This window comes from Drosophila yakuba, chromosome 2R, assembly GCF_016746365.2.
Source record: "Drosophila yakuba strain Tai18E2 chromosome 2R, Prin_Dyak_Tai18E2_2.1, whole genome shotgun sequence".
Taxonomy (NCBI): Eukaryota; Metazoa; Arthropoda; class Insecta; order Diptera; family Drosophilidae; genus Drosophila; species Drosophila yakuba.
Genome location: NC_052528.2, coordinates 14,407,532 through 14,425,959, shown reverse-complemented (window position 1 = coordinate 14,425,959; position 18,428 = coordinate 14,407,532). Strand labels below are relative to the sequence as shown.

At 42.8% G+C, this 18,428-nt stretch overlaps 3 protein-coding genes across 8 annotated transcripts in view; 1 reads left to right on the top strand and 2 right to left on the bottom strand.

Moving 5' to 3' along the window:
- LOC6530621 (syndecan) overlaps positions 1 to 1,545 on the bottom strand; it is a 106,249-nt gene extending 104,704 nt beyond the window's left edge. For 2 of the 5 annotated variants that reach the window (XM_039372743.1, XM_015197239.2), the window contains exons 1-2: positions 1,387 to 1,545; positions 465 to 730 (exon numbers count right to left, since the gene is read on the bottom strand). In XM_039372743.1, the coding sequence (XP_039228677.1) occupies positions 465 to 557 (93 nt within the window). In that variant the 5' untranslated portion in view covers positions 558 to 730; positions 1,387 to 1,545. The remainder of the gene's footprint in view (positions 1 to 464; positions 731 to 1,386) is intronic. The other 3 variants (XM_015197240.3, XM_015197244.3, XM_015197241.3) reach the window with 3 other exon arrangements.
- A 772-nt stretch (positions 1,546 to 2,317) lies between these two features.
- On the top strand, positions 2,318 to 7,593 carry LOC6530620 (zinc finger FYVE domain-containing protein 9). Its single transcript, XM_002091497.4, has 8 exons — positions 2,318 to 2,491; positions 2,604 to 3,446; positions 3,670 to 5,146; positions 5,211 to 5,489; positions 5,554 to 6,577; positions 6,634 to 6,760; positions 6,827 to 6,991; positions 7,052 to 7,593. Exons 2-8 carry the CDS (start codon positions 2,625 to 2,627, stop codon positions 7,202 to 7,204), a joined length of 4,047 nt encoding a protein of 1,348 aa, XP_002091533.1. The 5' UTR covers positions 2,318 to 2,491; positions 2,604 to 2,624; the 3' UTR covers positions 7,205 to 7,593.
- Positions 7,594 to 7,644: 51 nt separating this feature from the next.
- On the bottom strand, positions 7,645 to 17,882 carry LOC6530619 (FK506-binding protein 2). 2 transcript variants are annotated; one of them, XM_015197238.2, is made up of 5 exons: positions 17,725 to 17,882; positions 15,777 to 15,972; positions 8,724 to 8,812; positions 8,457 to 8,656; positions 7,645 to 8,280 (listed from the first exon to the last, which is right to left on the bottom strand). In XM_015197238.2, exons 2-5 carry the CDS (start codon positions 15,968 to 15,970, stop codon positions 8,101 to 8,103), a joined length of 663 nt encoding a protein of 220 aa, XP_015052724.1. In that variant the 5' UTR covers positions 15,971 to 15,972; positions 17,725 to 17,882; the 3' UTR covers positions 7,645 to 8,100. The 2 variants fall into 2 exon arrangements, with proteins under 2 accessions (XP_015052724.1, XP_002091532.2); XM_002091496.3 differs by lacking the exon at positions 17,725 to 17,882 and having other exon boundaries at positions 8,469 to 8,656.
- Positions 17,883 to 18,428: the final 546 nt, after the last annotated feature.

Sequence of the window (18,428 nt, the reverse complement as noted above, 5' to 3'; positions counted from 1 at the left end):
GATTGGAAGTTCGGATTGATTGAATCTGCCTCGATTTAATTGGGAAGCAGTTACAAGCAGTATGGGCTGCTTACAACTATGCTTTTGAAATCTAAACTAAGTGCAATTGAATGCTCCACTCTGTCCCCAAAAGCTGAGCATGTTTATGCAGCTACAGAAGGATAGCAATGTCTAATGATGTAATTAATCAAGCTGTGTGATGCATTAATATGAATAACCATTCGATAGCCATTAAAGTCACATTAATATTATTTGGTTTGCCAGGTAAACTTGAAGTTATCCGTCGGTTTTGGGTTATCTTAATGTAAACTAATAACATTCAGTAATATGCTTGTAAATTGACAGACATTTGGCAATGCAGAGGCCTAACAGAGTTATCTAACACTATTATATAAACTTTTCGTGTAAATTTAACAAATATTTGTTGTGCACACATTTCGGGTTGGGTTTTCCAAAGGTCTTACCTGATCTTGAGCGTGGGTGGCGGCTACCAAAACTCCGATGAGAATTGCGACTAGCAAGAGCGGCTCCACGGAAATCTTCTGCTTTGGCTTCATTTTCCCCGTTGGTTTCTTCTGCGGTTGCTGCTGTTGTGATTTCAGCTAATGGCTTCCAGTTTTGTTTATTGATTTAAAGATTAGAACTGGCGGCGTCACACATATACATATATATATATCGAGCTATATATATTTCTTGTAGCTTTTCAAACTGGTTTCGCACTAGAAGAACGCTGTTGAAATGCACACATGAAACTATTTACGATTATTTATTTTCCAGACACACTATTTCCGATGTGTTATCAATTGAATTGCAAAACAAAAGAGATAGCGATGGGTGGAGAGACAGGGTATTAATTAAGCATTACACACTGTAAAATTAACAACAATTTATCGTATGCGCGCGCGGCTAAAATCAAAGAAAGGAAGTAGAAGAGCGGGGGTAATAAACAAAACGTTTACGCAGAGAGAAAAACACAAAAAAAGAGGAGACAACAGCGCAACTACTGTGTGTATAGGTGTGCGTGTGTGTGGGTGTTTTAATGCATTTCAAATTTAATTTTTGTAATTTTTCATTTTAGCAACATAGAATTCACAAAATTTTTCGTACAATACACGGTGTTTTCTTTTTGTTTTTCTGTTTTACCCTCTTAATCCAGAGATTTTTCGACGAAAAAAAACACGACCGCCCACCACTACAACTACACCATACGCATTCGTATTCGCTCTCCGTCTCCTCTCGCCCTCTCTTTCCCACTAACGCCGCTATGGCGGCTTCTTTATGTGTCTCTTTTCTCCTCTGCTTCGCCTGCCTCTTCTTTGCGTATCTTTCTGCCCGTTGTTTTGCTGCGTTTATTTTCGTTGCATTTATTTTTGCTATTTTGCGCACCTTTTCCTCTCCGTATTTACAAAATTTCACTCGCGATTCTTTTCGGGGGTGTACAAATTTCTTTACACTCGAGTGCCGACCAAACAACAGACACGAAATCGCGCTTAAATCCGGACGTACCCGTGCCTTCTTCGTTCCGTAAATTTTTTTCGAATGAATTGGTCAGTGTTACCAGATGAAGAACCGACTCAAACATCCAATCCGTGAATTTCCTAAAAAATCCTGATTCGTTTTCTTGGCTGACTAAACTCATACATGGACACACTAAAAATCGTACCGATTTGAAATTTATTTATTTCTTTTACCATTTTGTGATTAAAAATTAGTATTAAATTTCTTGTATTTTGTTTGTCTGTCTCGTATGTTGTTCTCATATATTTACATATTTGTATTATAAGGATTCGCTATTTTTATAAAATTCTTAGGTGTTGGATAGATTTATAATTAACTTTAAGCAATATAAATGATAGTATTTGATACATTAATAAAATCTACAAGATTTTATATTGGTATAATCAAATTGTTATGGTATTTTTCTAAAGCTTAGCTGCGGTTATACTCATTCGCGCTCTTGTGTATGCTGTTGTTTTTAGGTGCTGTTATTTCCAGTTGTGGAACCCATTATGTTTTCTTCAAAACATACAATTGCTGTTGACTTTGCCGAATGCCAATGATGATATAGATTAATTTGAATTCATAGGCATTATATAATTAAAACATTCTTTCAAATTAAAAAAGGGCGCCCACAATATCCACCTTACTACATTTATTCTTTTAAAATTTAAAAAGCTGTTACATCTGTTAACATTTGCTTATGATAATTCTAACAGTATTCAAGAGAGATTTATATTGAGAGAGCTGCATGAAATACTAAATGAGAAGGTGCTAATTTACTCAATTTCTTATCGCTTTGCAACACTGTTTCTGTGGCTATTTTTAGGCAGTTTCTTACAATGTTTTTCGTCTCGGGTTTTTTGTTAATAAATTAGCGAGAAAAAACAAAGTAAATAAGGTAATTGCAGGTGCTTAAAACTGCTCAATAAAGGCGAACACGTCCTTGTTTTCCTTATTGCTTTGTTATGACTATATTCGAGGTGTGAAAAAGGTATGAATCACAAGACCGTTTTTTTCCCCACATCTTTTTGTGTTGTTTTTTCTCTTTTGCGTTTTTGTGAAAATGCAAGCAGATTAACCTGGTTATTCCAATAATATTTTAGGTTTCTGCGGATTTGGTGGCCATGGACTTGGTGGACATTGATCAGGTTTTGGACAATCTGGAACTGCGCATAGCCGCCGATGAGCAGCTGAGTAGAAATGCAGCAGCAGCAGCTGCCGCTGCAAATCCTGGCCGTTTTCTGGGCGACGGAGCAAGTGCATCCAATAGTGGAGTGGGCCCAGGAGTATCGGGAGCTGTTGGAGTAACACCATCGGCTGTAGGAGCACCGCCATCTGGGAAATCCTTTGTGGGCGTCTCCCAGGTGTTCAACAGCCTGGATGACTATAGGGAAAATGTGAAGTCCTTGCAGGTGGATGCCCAATTACCCAGCTACGACTGGCAAACGGAGGCCGAGCACGAAGACGACATCCACAAGTTCAGCGAACAGGCGTCCAAGAATAACGGCCAGGCGATTGTATCGTCCTCCGAATCCTTGACCACCTCATCCTGTTCCACCTTCTCGTCGGGTCCGTCGCCCGTGAGCAACGGCAGCCGCTCGGAGGAGCTAGCAACGCCCCCTGAAAACGAGAAACCAAGTGGGGTTCAGGTTGTGGCAAAGGAACAGGAAAAACAGCCGGAGCAGGTCAAGGATGAGGTTCAGAATGAAGATCAGGCGATTCCAGAGCCAACGAAATCCAAGCAAACTGTCGAGGAGTTAGCCGTGGGATTGTCATCTATCTCCATTACTGCATCCGTCACAGAATCGCAATCTCTATTGCCGGAGGAGGTCACCGCATCTTCCGTTCTGGGACAGGTCCTCGAGGAGCTATCGGAGGAGTCGTCTCCCAGTAGAGAACCCGAAACCGAAATGACCAACGGCATAGATGTTCCATTACCCATTTTAGTAAGTACTATTATCTTACGTTGTGTGTGTAAATGACTAATAACTGCCAGCGCATTAGTTTTAAAATATTATCAGCTTCATAAATCCATTCAGCTTATAATTATCTTAGTTTGTAGTATAGTTTACTATTAATAGTGAAAGTCTAATATTGTTTTTAATATCTCTGTATGAGTTAAAATATGTTTTTTGTTTGTACCTATTTTAATCGGTTATTTTTTTGCAGCAAGCAGCTGTTGCGGAAGTTCCGGCCGCAAAAGAGAAAGAGCAGCCAGTACAAACCGAGGAACAAGATGTGGAGCAGCCACAGGAGCAGCATCCCAGGCGGAGCCAACCGTTGACCTTCTGCTCCACCATGGACGAGATCTCCGACACCGAACTGGACAGCATGCTGCAAGAGATGGACGCAGATGACAACCAGGAGAGGGAACAGCAGATGCCCGAGGATGAGAAATCCGCCTCCGCTTCGCCAGTGACCGAGGAGGAGTCGGTGCGGATACTATCCGATGAACAGGAGACAACCTCAAACGATCAGATGAACGTGGACAACTTCTCGCAGGCCTCCACTGTCGAGTTCGCTGATCTAAAGCAGCCGGAGTCCACACCAGTTACCGCTATGGGCGAGGATGTGGCCTCCAGTTTCAGCAGCACGGAATCGGACTCCCTTTCGGGCAGGAAACTAGACGGCGAAGAGGAGCTGGAGGCGGAGCTGGATCGAGAGCAAGAAGATGCCAGCCTGGCCACGGATGCCCTGGAAACCCAAGAGCAGCGCCCCCAGCGACCACAAACCCTGAATTTGAATGGTTGCCAGGCTGAAAGTTCCACCCCATCTCAAGATGAAAACCCCGAAATTCAACAGGGAGATTCGCAGCCTGCCGAAGTCAGCGAAGGAGCAGCAGGAGCAGATGTAATATCCGGCGAGGATGACGAGGATAGTCCTATCTATGAAGCTGTGGGCTACAGCGATCCGCACGCTAATCTGGGCAAGGTGCCACCCATATGGGTGCCGGATAACATGGCCGGGCAGTGCATGCAATGTCAACAAAAGTTCACCATGATCAAAAGGCGTCACCACTGTCGCGCCTGCGGAAAGGTCTTGTGCTCTGTTTGCTGTTCGCAGCGATTCGGTTTGGAATTCGCCACGGAACCCGAGTCGAGGGTCTGTGTGCAATGCTATATGATTCTCTCTGAGCGGCAGGCTAATGGATCGAATTCTGTGTCCGCACCGGGCTCGGCGTTGCCGCCCACTCCCATGCGTTCGCCAAACCCAAACAATCCAATGGAATATTGTTCAACAATACCGCCACACCGTCAGGTGGCCTCCTCTCCGGGAGCTCCGCCACCCAGCGTTATTGTGCCCGTTGGTGTGTTGAAGAAAACCGATGGCAGCTCCCCCAACTCCTCCAGTTCGGATGGCCAAAAGAGCGTTAGAAAGCGGAAGAGCGTTATGTTCAGTGATGGCATAGCGCCCGGCAGCGAACTGGCCAGTACCATGGAGCAGCAGTGGGGCGAGTCCAAGCAGGCGCGAAGGGGACTATCCAGAAGCGGCTCGGGAGCTGGCCAGAAGCCACCAACGCCTGCGACGGAAGAGCCACCTCGCAGTATTGACACTAGCTCTACATTGGGCCTAGTGGCACAGCTATTCCGCGGTTCCATTCCTCCAAGTGCAGCGGCTGCCACATTGTCGGCTACCGAATTAAGCGGTAAGGGAAAGCTTCTTTTATATTGAAATTATTTATATATAATCCATATATGTGTATTCCCCAGCTGGTCGCTCATCATCCCAGTCCCAGGCTCAGACCTCGCCGCGACGCAAAGCGGAAGCGACGCGGAATCGCAAACTACCGCCGAACGGAGACTCCCAAGGCTGCTATTTGCCCGCCGAGGAGAACGGCCTGCCCCCCATTTGTATAAGCAGCAAAGAGGGCGGTGATGTGGACTACAAAGTGGTGCGCAACGACGCATCCCTTCTTGATCGATTGCAAAACGAAACGCTCAAGTTCATTATTAAGAACAACTTCTTTGTGCTGGTCAAGATTGTTAACAGTCAGTATTTGGAACTCTAAACTAATTATTATTTCTTTAAAGTGAATCTTTCTGTAACCCCCAGTGAGCTGCTGTATGAATCGATGGGTTTTGAACTTCACGACATCCGGACTTCATCATATGGGCAGCGATGAGTTGATCATTCTGCTGGAGATAAAGCAACCCAAGCAAGAAGAATATGTGAAGGGGGATGTCGCAATTCCAAAAGATTTGTTTCAGCACCTTTACGAGATCTACGTGGAGGTGGAGCACGCCCGGTCCGGCACCCATGAGTTGGCTTTCACCAGTCCGCGAAACGCCAATTTTCTGGGTTCCCGCGAGCATGGTGGATTCATCTTTATCCGGCCAACGTACCAGTGCTTGCAGGGCGTTATTGTCCCAGAAAATCCTTATCTGGTTGGCGTACTTATCCATAGACACGAGGTACCGTGGGCTAAGGTCCTACCTCTGCGGTTGATCCTTCGCTTGGGTGCCCAATATCGGTACTATCCCTGTCCATTAATCTCGGTGCGCGGCAGGGAGTCGGTGTATGGAGAAATAGCTCAAACTATCATTAACTTTCTGGTGGATTTCCGCAACTACTCGTACTCCCTTCCGGCTATCCGAGGATTATATATCCACATGGAGGACAGGCAGACGACGGTGATTATTCCAAAGTATCGCCAGCAGGAAGTAATTAAGGCAATCAATCATGCCAGTGATCATATACTGGCATTTGCTGGCAACTTCTCAAAAGTGGCCGATGGTCACTTGGTTTGCATGCAAAACATCAACGACGATCGATCCGAGATGTACTCCTACTCCACGCAGGCCATTAACATTCAGGGCCAACCCAGGAAAATCACTGGAGCTAGCTTCTTCGTCCTAAATGAAGCCCTCAAGAGCAGCAGTGGCTTGTCGGGCAAGTGCAGCATCGTGGAGGATGGTCTAATGGTACAGATTATGCCAGCCAAAATGGAGGAAGTGCGTCAGGCGTTGCGCAACCAAAACGACATCGACATCGTCTGCGGCCCCATTGACGCCACCGACGATCAGAGTGAGATTGTAAGCATTAAGTGGGTGGACAATAATCGTGACATCAATGTGGGGTAAGTTTTCGACATTCGCTTGTAAAGAAGAGATTTTAATTTTAATTTGCTTACAGGGTTAAGTCGCCCATTGATGACCAGCCCATGGATGGCATCTCAAACATGCGTGTGCTGAAATGGGCCAGCTTCAACTTTTCCAATACCAACTATTCCATCCGCCTAAGTGATATCTACATTATAAAGGTATGGTTAAATCCCTAGCACTTTGGTCGACATTACTTTACTAATTCGCATAAATTCCATTGGCAGTGCGAGGACTGGTATGCAACAAATGGTGGAAACTATGAGGACATAACTCGGATTGCGGAGCAACTGGCTCGTAGTGCGTCGATGGGTCTGCTGCCTCTTCTTGATCTTTTAGCAGCGGCTGGCATTAATAAACTTGGCTTAAGAGTCACTCTCGACCAGGATAACGTATGTTTAAAAAAAAAAAACCGGAAGCAATTAAAAATAACTGATATTCTCCACTCTTAGGTGGGCTATGAAGCCGGAGCCCGGGGCTCCAAACTAGCGCCGCTGTACATGAACGCGCTGGATAACCATCTGATAGCCACGCTGCATGGCGAGTCTTCTGGCATTCAAGATCCAATCATTCTCGAGCTGATCTTCTACATACTGAACGCTTGACTTTAGTCCCTCGTAGTGCAATTCTCCTGCTGGATCTGAAGGCCAAACGGAAACTTTCTTAACTCTAAGCGCGATGCGATCAAAGCTGGCAACAACTACACGAACCCATGGGGCAAGTAATGAGGATAGTGGCATTGTTGGATGGCTTAGTTAACTGTGTATATATTTAAGTAGCTCATCGATTGGTTTTTGTCTATACAGTTTTACCTATCGCTAACCTTTCACTTCAACTGTTATATTATTCTTGATTTTTATTAGTTTTGAGTTTTCATTGAAAGTAAAAAGTATCTAAGAATCCTAAATATATAGATTTGTATGTGATGTTCTTTAATATGCTTTACACATTTACCACTCGAGTATATATGAATAACAACTATATTAAAACTGTTGATGAAATGGCTGTTTAAATTTGTGTGGAAATTAGAAAAACAACTGTGGCGTCTTGTTAAATTATTGATAGCAATTCTTTATTCAATTTAAAGTGTTTCAATTGACTTCGTCTTGAGCGTGTGTCTGATTTACAAATATACGATATGAATATTATCTTTACGATGGGTCTAAAAATCGTCACCACCCGCAGACGACACAAAATATATAACAACCTATAAATGTATATAAAAATGATGTTCATTCTCTCGCAGATTGTACATAATTTAAACTACGTCTAGTACCGGGGGACAGACACACAAACTAATAATGCACTCCACTAATGTGTTGGTGTTTAGATGCTGATATGTATGCTATATACAAAATGACATCGGGAAGCATTAGTTGCACTCGATTTATTGCTCGGCTGGCGCCTCATCTGTTGTATATGTTTTAGTTTTGTGTATATATTTGGGTTTTATATAACTTAAGCACTCGTGTCCCTTCGCTGTTGGCCCCATGATTGAGCACTACAGCTCGTCGTGTTTGGGTCCGGAGAACTCCTCGTGCGAGATGAAGCCGTTCTTGTCCTTATCCTCGTGCTGGAAGATCTCCTCCACAAGCTTGTCGTTCTCAGCCAGCATGTTCTTCAGCTCATCGGAATCCTGTCCCTCCACGGCGGTCATCTGCTTCTTCAGATACTCGCTGACCTGTAGCGCATAAACAATACCACAAATTAGTTCTTACTTATGGAAATAGTTGAATTATTGCTCTAATCTACAGAAAGTGTAGTGATATTTTGCCTTAGGGTTAGTAACTGTTCCCACGTCCAACGGATATTTCAGTGTAGAGAGACATGTATATATAACAAAAGTGCGATCCATACATAGACGATTACCTCTTCGCGACTCAGCTGCTTGTCGGCGTTATCGTCGATCTCCTTGAACACGTTGGTGGTGGGCGGGGCGTTGCCGATGTTGATCAGCTCCACGTCGAAGAGAAGGGTGGCCTTGGGTGGGATCACGTTGCCGGCACCCTGGTCACCGTAGCCCAGCTGGGGAGGAATGGTCAGCTTGCGCTTCTCACCTGCATTTCAAAGCAAACTCCAATTTAGTTTACACTTATCGCAAAGCACTTTTTGTTCGGCACTTACCCACGCACATGTTCAGCAGACCCTGATCCCAACCCTTAATCACCTGGCCGGCGCCCAATTGGAATGTGAAGGGCTGGTCGCGGTCGAAGCTGCAAAAAAATGAGAACAAAAACGTGCGAGATGCAAATTGTTAGACGCTTGTTGGCCACAAAGTTTCAAGTGTTTACAGGTGTTGTGGACTGGTGGCAGCCTTAAATCGAAACAATTCATCATTTCTTTATGACTGCTCTCTTTTTTATATAACTTTTTTTTTGTTTGCAGTCTATAAAAATTATTTATTTGATGGCACCGCTAAGCGAGTTTACTTTAATTTGCTAAGCGTAAAAGGGGGGATAAAGGCAGTGGAGCTGCTCAGGTATGCATGAGAATGTCGCGCCTTGAGCTTGATGTATGATGTGGCACAGTTGCAGCCCATTTCCATTTCGAGATGATTATGATATATAGAAATGGATTCGCAGTGGCTCAGGGTTGCTAAAGAGGTTGGGGAACATCGCAAATAGAGCCATAAACACGTTGTAAAATGGCGTTTATAGGCCAACATGCTTATGGGCTTTAATTCAGTTTGGGATGCTGCCCTTTCCATTAGCTAAGTCACAGTGATATACATATGTATATATGTATATAAAACACAAGGTGTGTAGTTTATGATGATTAAGGTCTATATAAATACAAGTACATCTTACTTCCGTAAAATGAAATAATTTTTTGAATATTTAAACTGGTCAAAATGTTTGTTGCATTAATGCATTAATTATCTAAGGCTGCAAATTACCAGTTCTCCTACAAAAACCTATTATTATGTAAATTTAAAAAGATTTTTTTTTTTAAATTTGCCAACATTTAGAGGTAGCTGAAATGTTGTTTAACTTTGTTAACCCTCCAGAGATCTGAACTTGGCAATTGAAATGTGTCGCTTGGGCCTGCTGACTGCAGGAAAAGTTTGCTTGCTTTTTTCTTTTCAAAAACTCTCCTGTTGTTCATCATTATATTATTATTGCTGTTTGTTAAGAAAGTTGCTTTGGCGGCTGTTGGGTTTTCAAGAGGCGCGGGAAAAATGGAAATTGTTGCCTTAACTTGTTGGGGATCCCCGCTTAAATGGAACCGAGACAGATTATTGCACTTGAGGCTGGGGAAAAGGAAACAAATGATTAACCAGGAGGAGTCACCCACATGGGTGGTTGGGAAAAGTTCTAGGGCTTGTCTGTTAAATATTTTATGTGCATCTCCTGGGCATTTTGCAAAACATTTTTACATGCTCCGGCTGTTGTTTCAAATTCCAGTTCAAGTCACAACGATGATGGGGCAAGTGGCAAGTAGCAAGTGGCAAGTGGAGGTGCGGCAAGTGGCAAGCGGATTGTAGATTGTGGATTGCCGCTGAATAATCCACCCAACCGGGCCCAAAAACAAGAAAAAAAGGCCAGAAAAACAAACATTCACATTCAGAGCGGTTAAGTGTTACTCTGGAGCGTAACCAAAGTGTCGTCGTCGCTGCTTTTTTTTTTTTTGTCGCCGGCTTTCGCTCAAGTGCAAATCTCCAGATGAAATAAAAAAGCGTAAAAAATTTGTACAGCACCACGCCCACCCACACTTGAGATTCCGCATGTCCTATGTGTGTTTAGGTTGGGTTTTCCGGGGATTACGCGGCATCTAAGACACCTTGGTGGCTTGTCTTTATTTCGTTGTCGCCGTCTGTGGCTGTGAATTTTTATTGCATTATTTTCCATGAATATCTAGCACAATATGTGAAACATTTTATGGAGTCTCCTTTCCTTTTGTGTATCCTTGGAGTTCTTACTCCTGAATCCTCGCTAATTTATGCGATTTCCGTGGCTTACTTCAAGCCCCTCATGTTTATTTATTGTACAGTATTGAACGCTTATGGGTTATTTATTTTGTAAGTGTATAAGGTTCTACGAAAAAACTGCATATATGTAAATTAGCTTTAACTGATTTGAATTAAAAATGAATTATATCCTTTAGTAAATGATAATTAGCTGTAATGATTTTCCGTAAAATATCACCATTAAACCCTTTAAACCGCCATACAACCCACAACTTTAATTGGGAAACCGTTTAAAAAAACGGAGCTGCCGAGTCGTAAATAAATTAATGAAATCGTTTAAACGTGTTGATTGTTTCAGTCAGCACAGTTGAGCACCCTCCCCTCTCCCCGTCGGACTTCCGTGTCCTTCGTCCTGTTTGTCCCCCTGAGGCAATCAAATATTTATAAATTACCGGGCAAGACAAACAAAAGGTCAGCTGAGATCGGACCTGAATTCACTCGCAGGTGGGCAAACAAGTTGCAGTTGCAATTGCACTTGCAGTTGCAGTAATCAGTTGCAAATATCAAACGGAAAATTCATGGATATTTTGCAAGCGATTCGCAGGTTTTACCAGCTCATCTCCGATGGGGCTTAGATTGTGGTCTAGAGAGGGAAAAGGATGGGGGTCTGCTGGCAGGGGGGCACATATGTACATACATGTGTGGGGTTCTTCGTTTTACATTTTGGCTTTATGGCCAGCGCATTATCATAAAGTCAAGCAAAAAATGTAAACTCATTCATCCACTTGCTAAATATTTAATAAGTTTCGATTTCATTCCTGCCGTGCCTTTTTTAACCGAATCCCAATTCGAATCCGTGTTGCTATCTGTATCTGTATCTGCGAATTGCGAGCCAAGTCCCAACGCATCGCATAATTTAAAATGCAGCTGAATGGGCGCCCAAACATCCGTTTGCCGTTCTACGTGATTCCGCACCACGGGTGGCTTTCGGTGGGTGTGCTGGGTGATTTTTGGGTGGTGGGATATGGCCACCCGAAATCATACCACGTCACTCCGAAGACTTCAGACACATTCAATCCAATCAAATTGAATCCTTTTGGGTGGATCCCTTGATGACCTCGTTTTATGTGTCCGGCCAAGAAAAGTTATAAAATCAAATATGCAACCGCAATTCCGTTACCTTCCGCTTACGGATACCTCCCCATTGGGGCGACAAGTTGCGATTAACGTGCACCAGAGAACAAGGACTCCGGCAGGACCTCTGGCCCCAGAATTTCTCTCGGCGGGACTGGTCAACGTGCGAACAATTCACACAAAAAGTCTAAAGTTTGAATAAGTTTGCACCCCAGCACTGGAAGAAAACAACTGAGTTTATGGTTCCAAACCAATAATATAAATCCTGAATACAAATTAGTTCGGAAAATATGAAAACTAAGCAATGAAAATTTAATCTTCCCACTAAAAATGTACCATACTTATAATATGTTTCAAGTTTTATAAAGGCGCAAACAGTTTTTTCCAGTGTCGGGACAAGTACCTCTAAGGACACCCAAATTTATGCCCCAGCTGGCGGCATCACGTACCACTCAACCCCGAAAAAAGGCTGCTGTAAATTGTGGAAAATAAGAATTGCAACCGTTGAAGCTCATTAATTATTTAAACTATCTACAAATGTGTCTGACGCGCGAGCCGAGTAAAATATACATTCGAGGCAAGAGTTGCCATAAAAGTCAGACGGCTGTTGCAGTTGCAGAAGCAGCCGCACTTGATTGCATCCACATGGTAATGAGCTTTAGATTTACCGGAGTCTGAGTTCGCAACTCCGCAACAATTGCACTCTCCTCCAAGTGTTTTGCCACCAATGGTGTCAAGGTTTCTGTGGCCACTCGAGCAGAGCTTAAGGTCTCCACCAACTCCAACTCCTACTACAATTCCCATTCGCACTTCCATTTTCCCCACCATGGCCAGCACCAACCCATTCAAGGTTGTCCAGAGTGTAAGCTAAAACTTTCACTTTGATGCATTTCTTGTTGCTGCTATTTTTATTTTTTTATTTTTTACGCACTCTGCTTTTGGACATTAAATTGCACTTGCTGCAGCAGAGTTGACACAAAGGGGGGAAAATTGGGATGTGGATGGGTAAGAAAAGGCCAACATAAATGGGGACTTTGCACTTGGAACATACAAATCATGGCAGCCAGAAAAAGCGACAACATCGCAAGTTATGGCCCGATGCTTCAGGTAACTGACTTGTGCTCCTCTTTATTTCCTCCTCATGGCTACTCCAACGTTACGTTGTCAAAAATTTGTGAAACATGTTTTTGGGGATGCCAACAAAAGAGCCACTCCTCTTTTCATATTCAAACTACAGCTTGCACTGAGAGAAAATCCCGACAAATATATCCCAAGCTTGCTTTGAATACGCATTTGACAGAAAAGGTATTAATAAATCAATTAAAACATTTCCATTGTAACATCGGACATTGCCATTTGTGGCTTTATCATTGGGCTGGCTCAACTTTCACCCATACTAAATATTGCCCATTAACATGTTCATCAAAAGTGTCGCATGGAGGTGTGAATTGACCCCAAACACCAAATATGTATAGGTACTTTCGAATGCCCTGACTTTATTAGAAACCACCAAATTTTATTGTTAAGCAGAAATATTCCTTCATTTCTTTCAACAATCTTTCCCTTTTGTTTCAGCGAAACTTCAAGCGAAAACATCACCAAGTTTGCTGCTGCAACTCAAGTAACAAATTAATTTCCCCGGAAAAGTGACACAGCACATGAAAATCTTCGGGTGGAGGGGGTTGGGGCATATATCATAAAAGGTGAAAGGGAGTAGTGTAGTCATGTTACGCGTCAGGCTGATTAGAATATAGCGACGAGAGGCTGCATAATTTATGCGGCCAAAAGAAGGTCTGCGGGTCAAAAGTAGAGCTCAACTTGTTGCCAGAAAAACAGGAGGCGCCGCGAAACTCTAATGAAGATGTGGAGTGGAGTAAAGTCATTGACAAACTGTGGTTGCACGTGACTCGGGACTGGCTATGACAGGTAGACATGATGGACTCCTCCACCATGTGGCTCCTTTTCCAGGGACAATGGAGTTAATAGGCGGCAGGCACGTGACAGGACTCCAGCTCTGGTCCTGCTCATTATTGAATTAGTTATAAAATGGAATGTGGAGGTAGGGCAGATGAGATATTTGCAATTGTCCGAAATGTAGAGTTTCTTTTATGGCCACCCAAGTAAGTTGTAATCCATTTCAATATCAATTAAGCACGTATACACGGGTATATACGTTTTCTGTTTCCTTATGCTTGTGTGCTTAGGACAGTTTCCATTTTGATTGGCATTTCAATAAGAAAATTCCATCGACAGAACCGTCAAATGCAGAAAAAATCTCCTCCTACTTATCTCTCTACAGGAGCATCTTCGTTTTAAAATCCATTTTTTCAGGTGCTCTTCAGGCAAAGGCTTAATTATAGCCGGAGTGTAGCCGGCTTTCAGCCAGCTAATTTCCGCTGCAAGGAGACTGTTTGGCCTAAAACCCAAAAGTGGCAGCAGGAGCTGTTCGCAGCTTGAGGCAAGAAATGGCTGGAAAAGGATTTTTAGCAGAGAAGAAGGCAAAGAATGAGGAGGACGCCTGTCGGCATCCTTGACTGCACTTGACTGGCACAAAGTGCCTTGTTTGTTAGTCAAGTTCGAGGGCATTTAAGCCGCAGCGCAACAGGTGGCAAGCCAGAGAGAAAACAAGGGTAGCAAAAGGGGACGCACTCTGATTGAGTTAGTTAGTTGGCCAGCTCCTTCCACTTCCCCCACTGCCACTGCCTCACAGAGACTTTGCCACGCCAAATTTAACAGCAATTGCGAAACTTTTAAGACCAGAAAGCGACGAGTGACGTGGGGCTTGCAACTTCCACATAATTTGCAACCAAAATTTGTCTACCAAAACTCAAGGTAAGGCCTTAGTCCAGTGAAAGGACACAAAATGTCCAATGAGATGGATGGGAAAATGAAATGTTTTCCATTTTAGCATATGACAAAATGGGTTAAGCGGGTGCAATTCAAAAGTCTGGGGTCAGTCAGACGTTTATGAAATCGTTTCCCCTACGAGAAACACAATTTTCTGCTCATAAAATTAAATCAAAATTTGATAACTGCGAGCGAGTTGTGTAGTAATGCCCTCACTCAACGTATATATTTTATTTATATGCAATCAACGGACAATATATCAGTTTAGTTAATCTAGTTTAGGTCGCTTATCGACAACGTTTTTGCCCCAGCTGATATTTATAAAACACTGATAATGAGTTTTACCGCTTGCCAAACGGTTGCACGCATCGAAAAGATTTTTTGCTTTTTTTGGCGGCAGTAAACCACCCACTTTGGGTTGCTAATTTGCCACACATGTGAAATAATTTGGTTTTTCCTTGAATTTAATTGGTTTTTCTTTGGATCCGTGGGCTGTCAACTCAAGTTACGCCGTGGCTTTAATTTACAGGATTTATTACAAGAAAGCCAAAGGTTGAATATGAGAAAAATAGTATGGTAATAAGTTGCTCCACTGGGTCTTGTGTGTTTAAAGGCCTTATCATTTCCTTTTCAAGTTATTACTATGGTAATCTTATGGTTTGAAAACGACTTGCAAATGGTTAATATTTTTAAATGGTTTTCAAGAACCTTATTCGAAACGGAAAACGTTTTCTTTGCTTAATGAAGCCAAAAATTGAGGGCCACGTCACAATAAACGCCCATAACCCACAGAAAAATGAAACAAAAAGCGGGGAAATGAGTTTGAGATGGGTAGCAGGAAGAAGGGAAGGGGGCATTCAGGCGTGGAAAATGCACCAGCAGCAGAAGCAAAAACAACAGCAGCAGCAGCAGCGACAATGCAACAATGAGATCGCTTATCAGTTGGCGTCTAATTTACGGCAATGAGTCGCCGTGACGACAGACTGACTATGCAGCACCAGCAGCTTTAATCCCATACGGAAAACACATGTATCTGCGAGTATGTTAATCTGCATCTCCAATGGAGGCGAGTGTGTGTGTGTGGTTGTGCGTGTGTGCAGATTACGGACGACGACGGCTTTAAAAATATTTCATCCTGAACTCTGACATTCTGCCAAAATTTTTGAGGCAATGCGAAATAATCACTGCTGTTTAACGCCAGATTACACTTTATAGGTGGAATTTAGCTTTGTTCATTTGTTTGATTGATAACAAAGAGGGGGCGATTTTAATTTTAATTAACCACTCACCTTGAGTCGAACTTCTTGCCATCGGCCTGCAGAGTTCCAGTGTAGTGCATGGTGAGGGAATCGCCATTCTTGGACTTCTGTTCGCACACCTCCGGCGTGCTGATCACGTCCACTTTCAGATCCTCAGCCTGGACCAGGCTGTTGCTGATGGCCACCAGCAGAAGGCACGAGAAAACGAGAATGGATTTCGACATGGCTGCAAGATAAATGGGCAAACTTGATTACCAAACACATCAGAGACTTTCAAAAAAACAGAAACATGTTTATTCACTCGACTACACGGAATGTAATAAGCCAAATAAAGAGATTAAGATTTACGGAATTATATCCTTGGAATGAACTGAGTTCAAACTACAGACTATAAAATCCACTAACTCGAAACTGAATCAAATCACCAATGCCTTCCGTGGATTGATGTTCATCACTTTTATACACCCAGATCCATCTTCACTATCATCTGCTCTCCATCATCTTCGTTTTAATCGTCGTTTTTGGGTTGCACAAGCGTTAAATGATGAATTTAAACCAATTACCCGGAAAGGTGTAACAGTTGTTTGCTCAACAGTGTAAAGTTGAAATTGAAATCGTATGGATGAAGAGGGGTATTCGCCGCGATTGCGAATGGGATGCGCGGACAGCAAAAATTAGTCATTATGCAAATGTGCAATTCATTTTCGAGTGGGGAGCCGCATTCGACCAACCAGCTTTGACCATCTCAACCAGCTGGAGGGGATTATGCAAGCCATAAACCCAAAGCCAACCGAAATTATTGCGCGTACGCGGTGGCGTATGCGTAATGTCCATCGTGGTCATTTCCAATTAGGTGTTGGTGGGTGTTTCTGTTTAAATGAAAGTTTTGAAAGCGCCCAGGTCACCCAAATATAAAAAAGACACAAAAAATAAAATTCAAATGGCCGCAAAAAAACTAATAAGGAAAACAAAAAATAAAATATGGTGGGACGTTATATAGTTGAAAAACTTTCACTAATGGAAAGGCAATGGTCAAGCCTCAATTACGTGAAATCGGCATTAACATCTCTTGATCTTCCTCAGCAACTGCTCTCTTTTGCTTCAGCTTCTTTTTCTTCATACAGTGAAATCTCAGAGACATGAACACACATTTGTTGTACTTTCTTGCTTAAGCTGGAAAATGATTAATTACTCTAATGAGTTCATATGCATATCATATAAGTACAATGTGGCATATATCCACTGGAACTAGGAAATTAGACTTTGAATAATGAAATAAGATAAGCCTATGTAACATGGCTAATAATCCCAATCGCACTTTGAAATATGTTTCAAAATTATATATTTTCTTTCAGAAAACATCTTATAGTATCTTAAGCTGCTTCACTGTACAGAGCGTCCACTTTTTGGCCTTAAAACCTGTTGGGCGATTCAGCTTCTTCGTTTCCACACGTATCGTTTTGTTTCAGCTTTTTTGTGTGTGTCTTTTATGAAAGGTTCAGTGAACTGGCGGTACGAAGTTTACCGTAAGCGATCCAATTTACAGGCCGCCGCTAAATATTTTGGAAAATCTTGTCCTAAGCGACACGTCAGGAGTTTTCCTCGTTTCCGAATTGAAAATGCTAATTGCTGACCTGAGCCGATCGAGGGCAACAAAAACTAAGGCTAGCGACCACCCGGCGATATTTTGTATATTTATTTTTATGGACTTGGAGCGATAAGCTCTCTTCCTTCTCCTCCATCGTTCGGTTTTTCTTGGGGCGTATGTACATACATATGTACATATATATTTGTGTATACATATGGATGTATGGGATGGCGTGGACTGAATATGAATGGAAGAGACACGACAGCAATGGCAAAGTACACGCTTTCTTTCGATTTCTCGATGTTCATTTCTTAATGAGCGAGCGCACAACTCCAAGATGTTTACGCTAAGCCAAGCACACGATTTACGATCTGATATCTGGTAATATACCTTTGGTCTTCCACAAAACGGATATCACTTGATTTCGGCGAAGGGGCGGCGGGGGCGGATGCGACGGGCGACAAGCAGAAAACACGCGAGCAAACGGCGGAGAAGTGGAAACACGTCCGTTTCGATCGAAGTGCGGCCGAGAAATGATGGAAGCGAAGCCGCCGACGTTGTTTTACTACCCACTACTCTTACACTCAGAAACATTTTTGTGCCACTTCGCAAGTGAAACAACAAAACTTATTAGTACAGTCATAAAACAAATATGCAATAAAAAATGCATTATTAGTTTTCATTAATTTTTCTACTTCATTTCATTTTTTTTAGCCCATGCTCAAAACTTTTTTTTTTGGTGCACCCATATATAAAAAGAGTAGGAATCTTGAGAGAGGGAGAGACCCGGCAAGTTATAGCAAGAGGGGGGCTCCACCTCCATCCCCACGTGAAAGAGTACGAGAGAGAGAGAGTGAAAGATCGTACCTTTGTGGACCTGTGAGAGCGGGATCCACGGTGCGGGGGGTAGAGCTCTTGTCCACGTAATCAAGTCGTAAATTTATTCAGGGGCGGATCAGGCGGATTTAGGTTACGACAAAATTACGTTCAGATACAATTGCTATATTTAAAACAAGTTTGTTTATTTTAAATGAAGAATGTTTTCTTAAGTAAACTTTAATTGATGATAAACCACAACTTACGGGAATAATGCC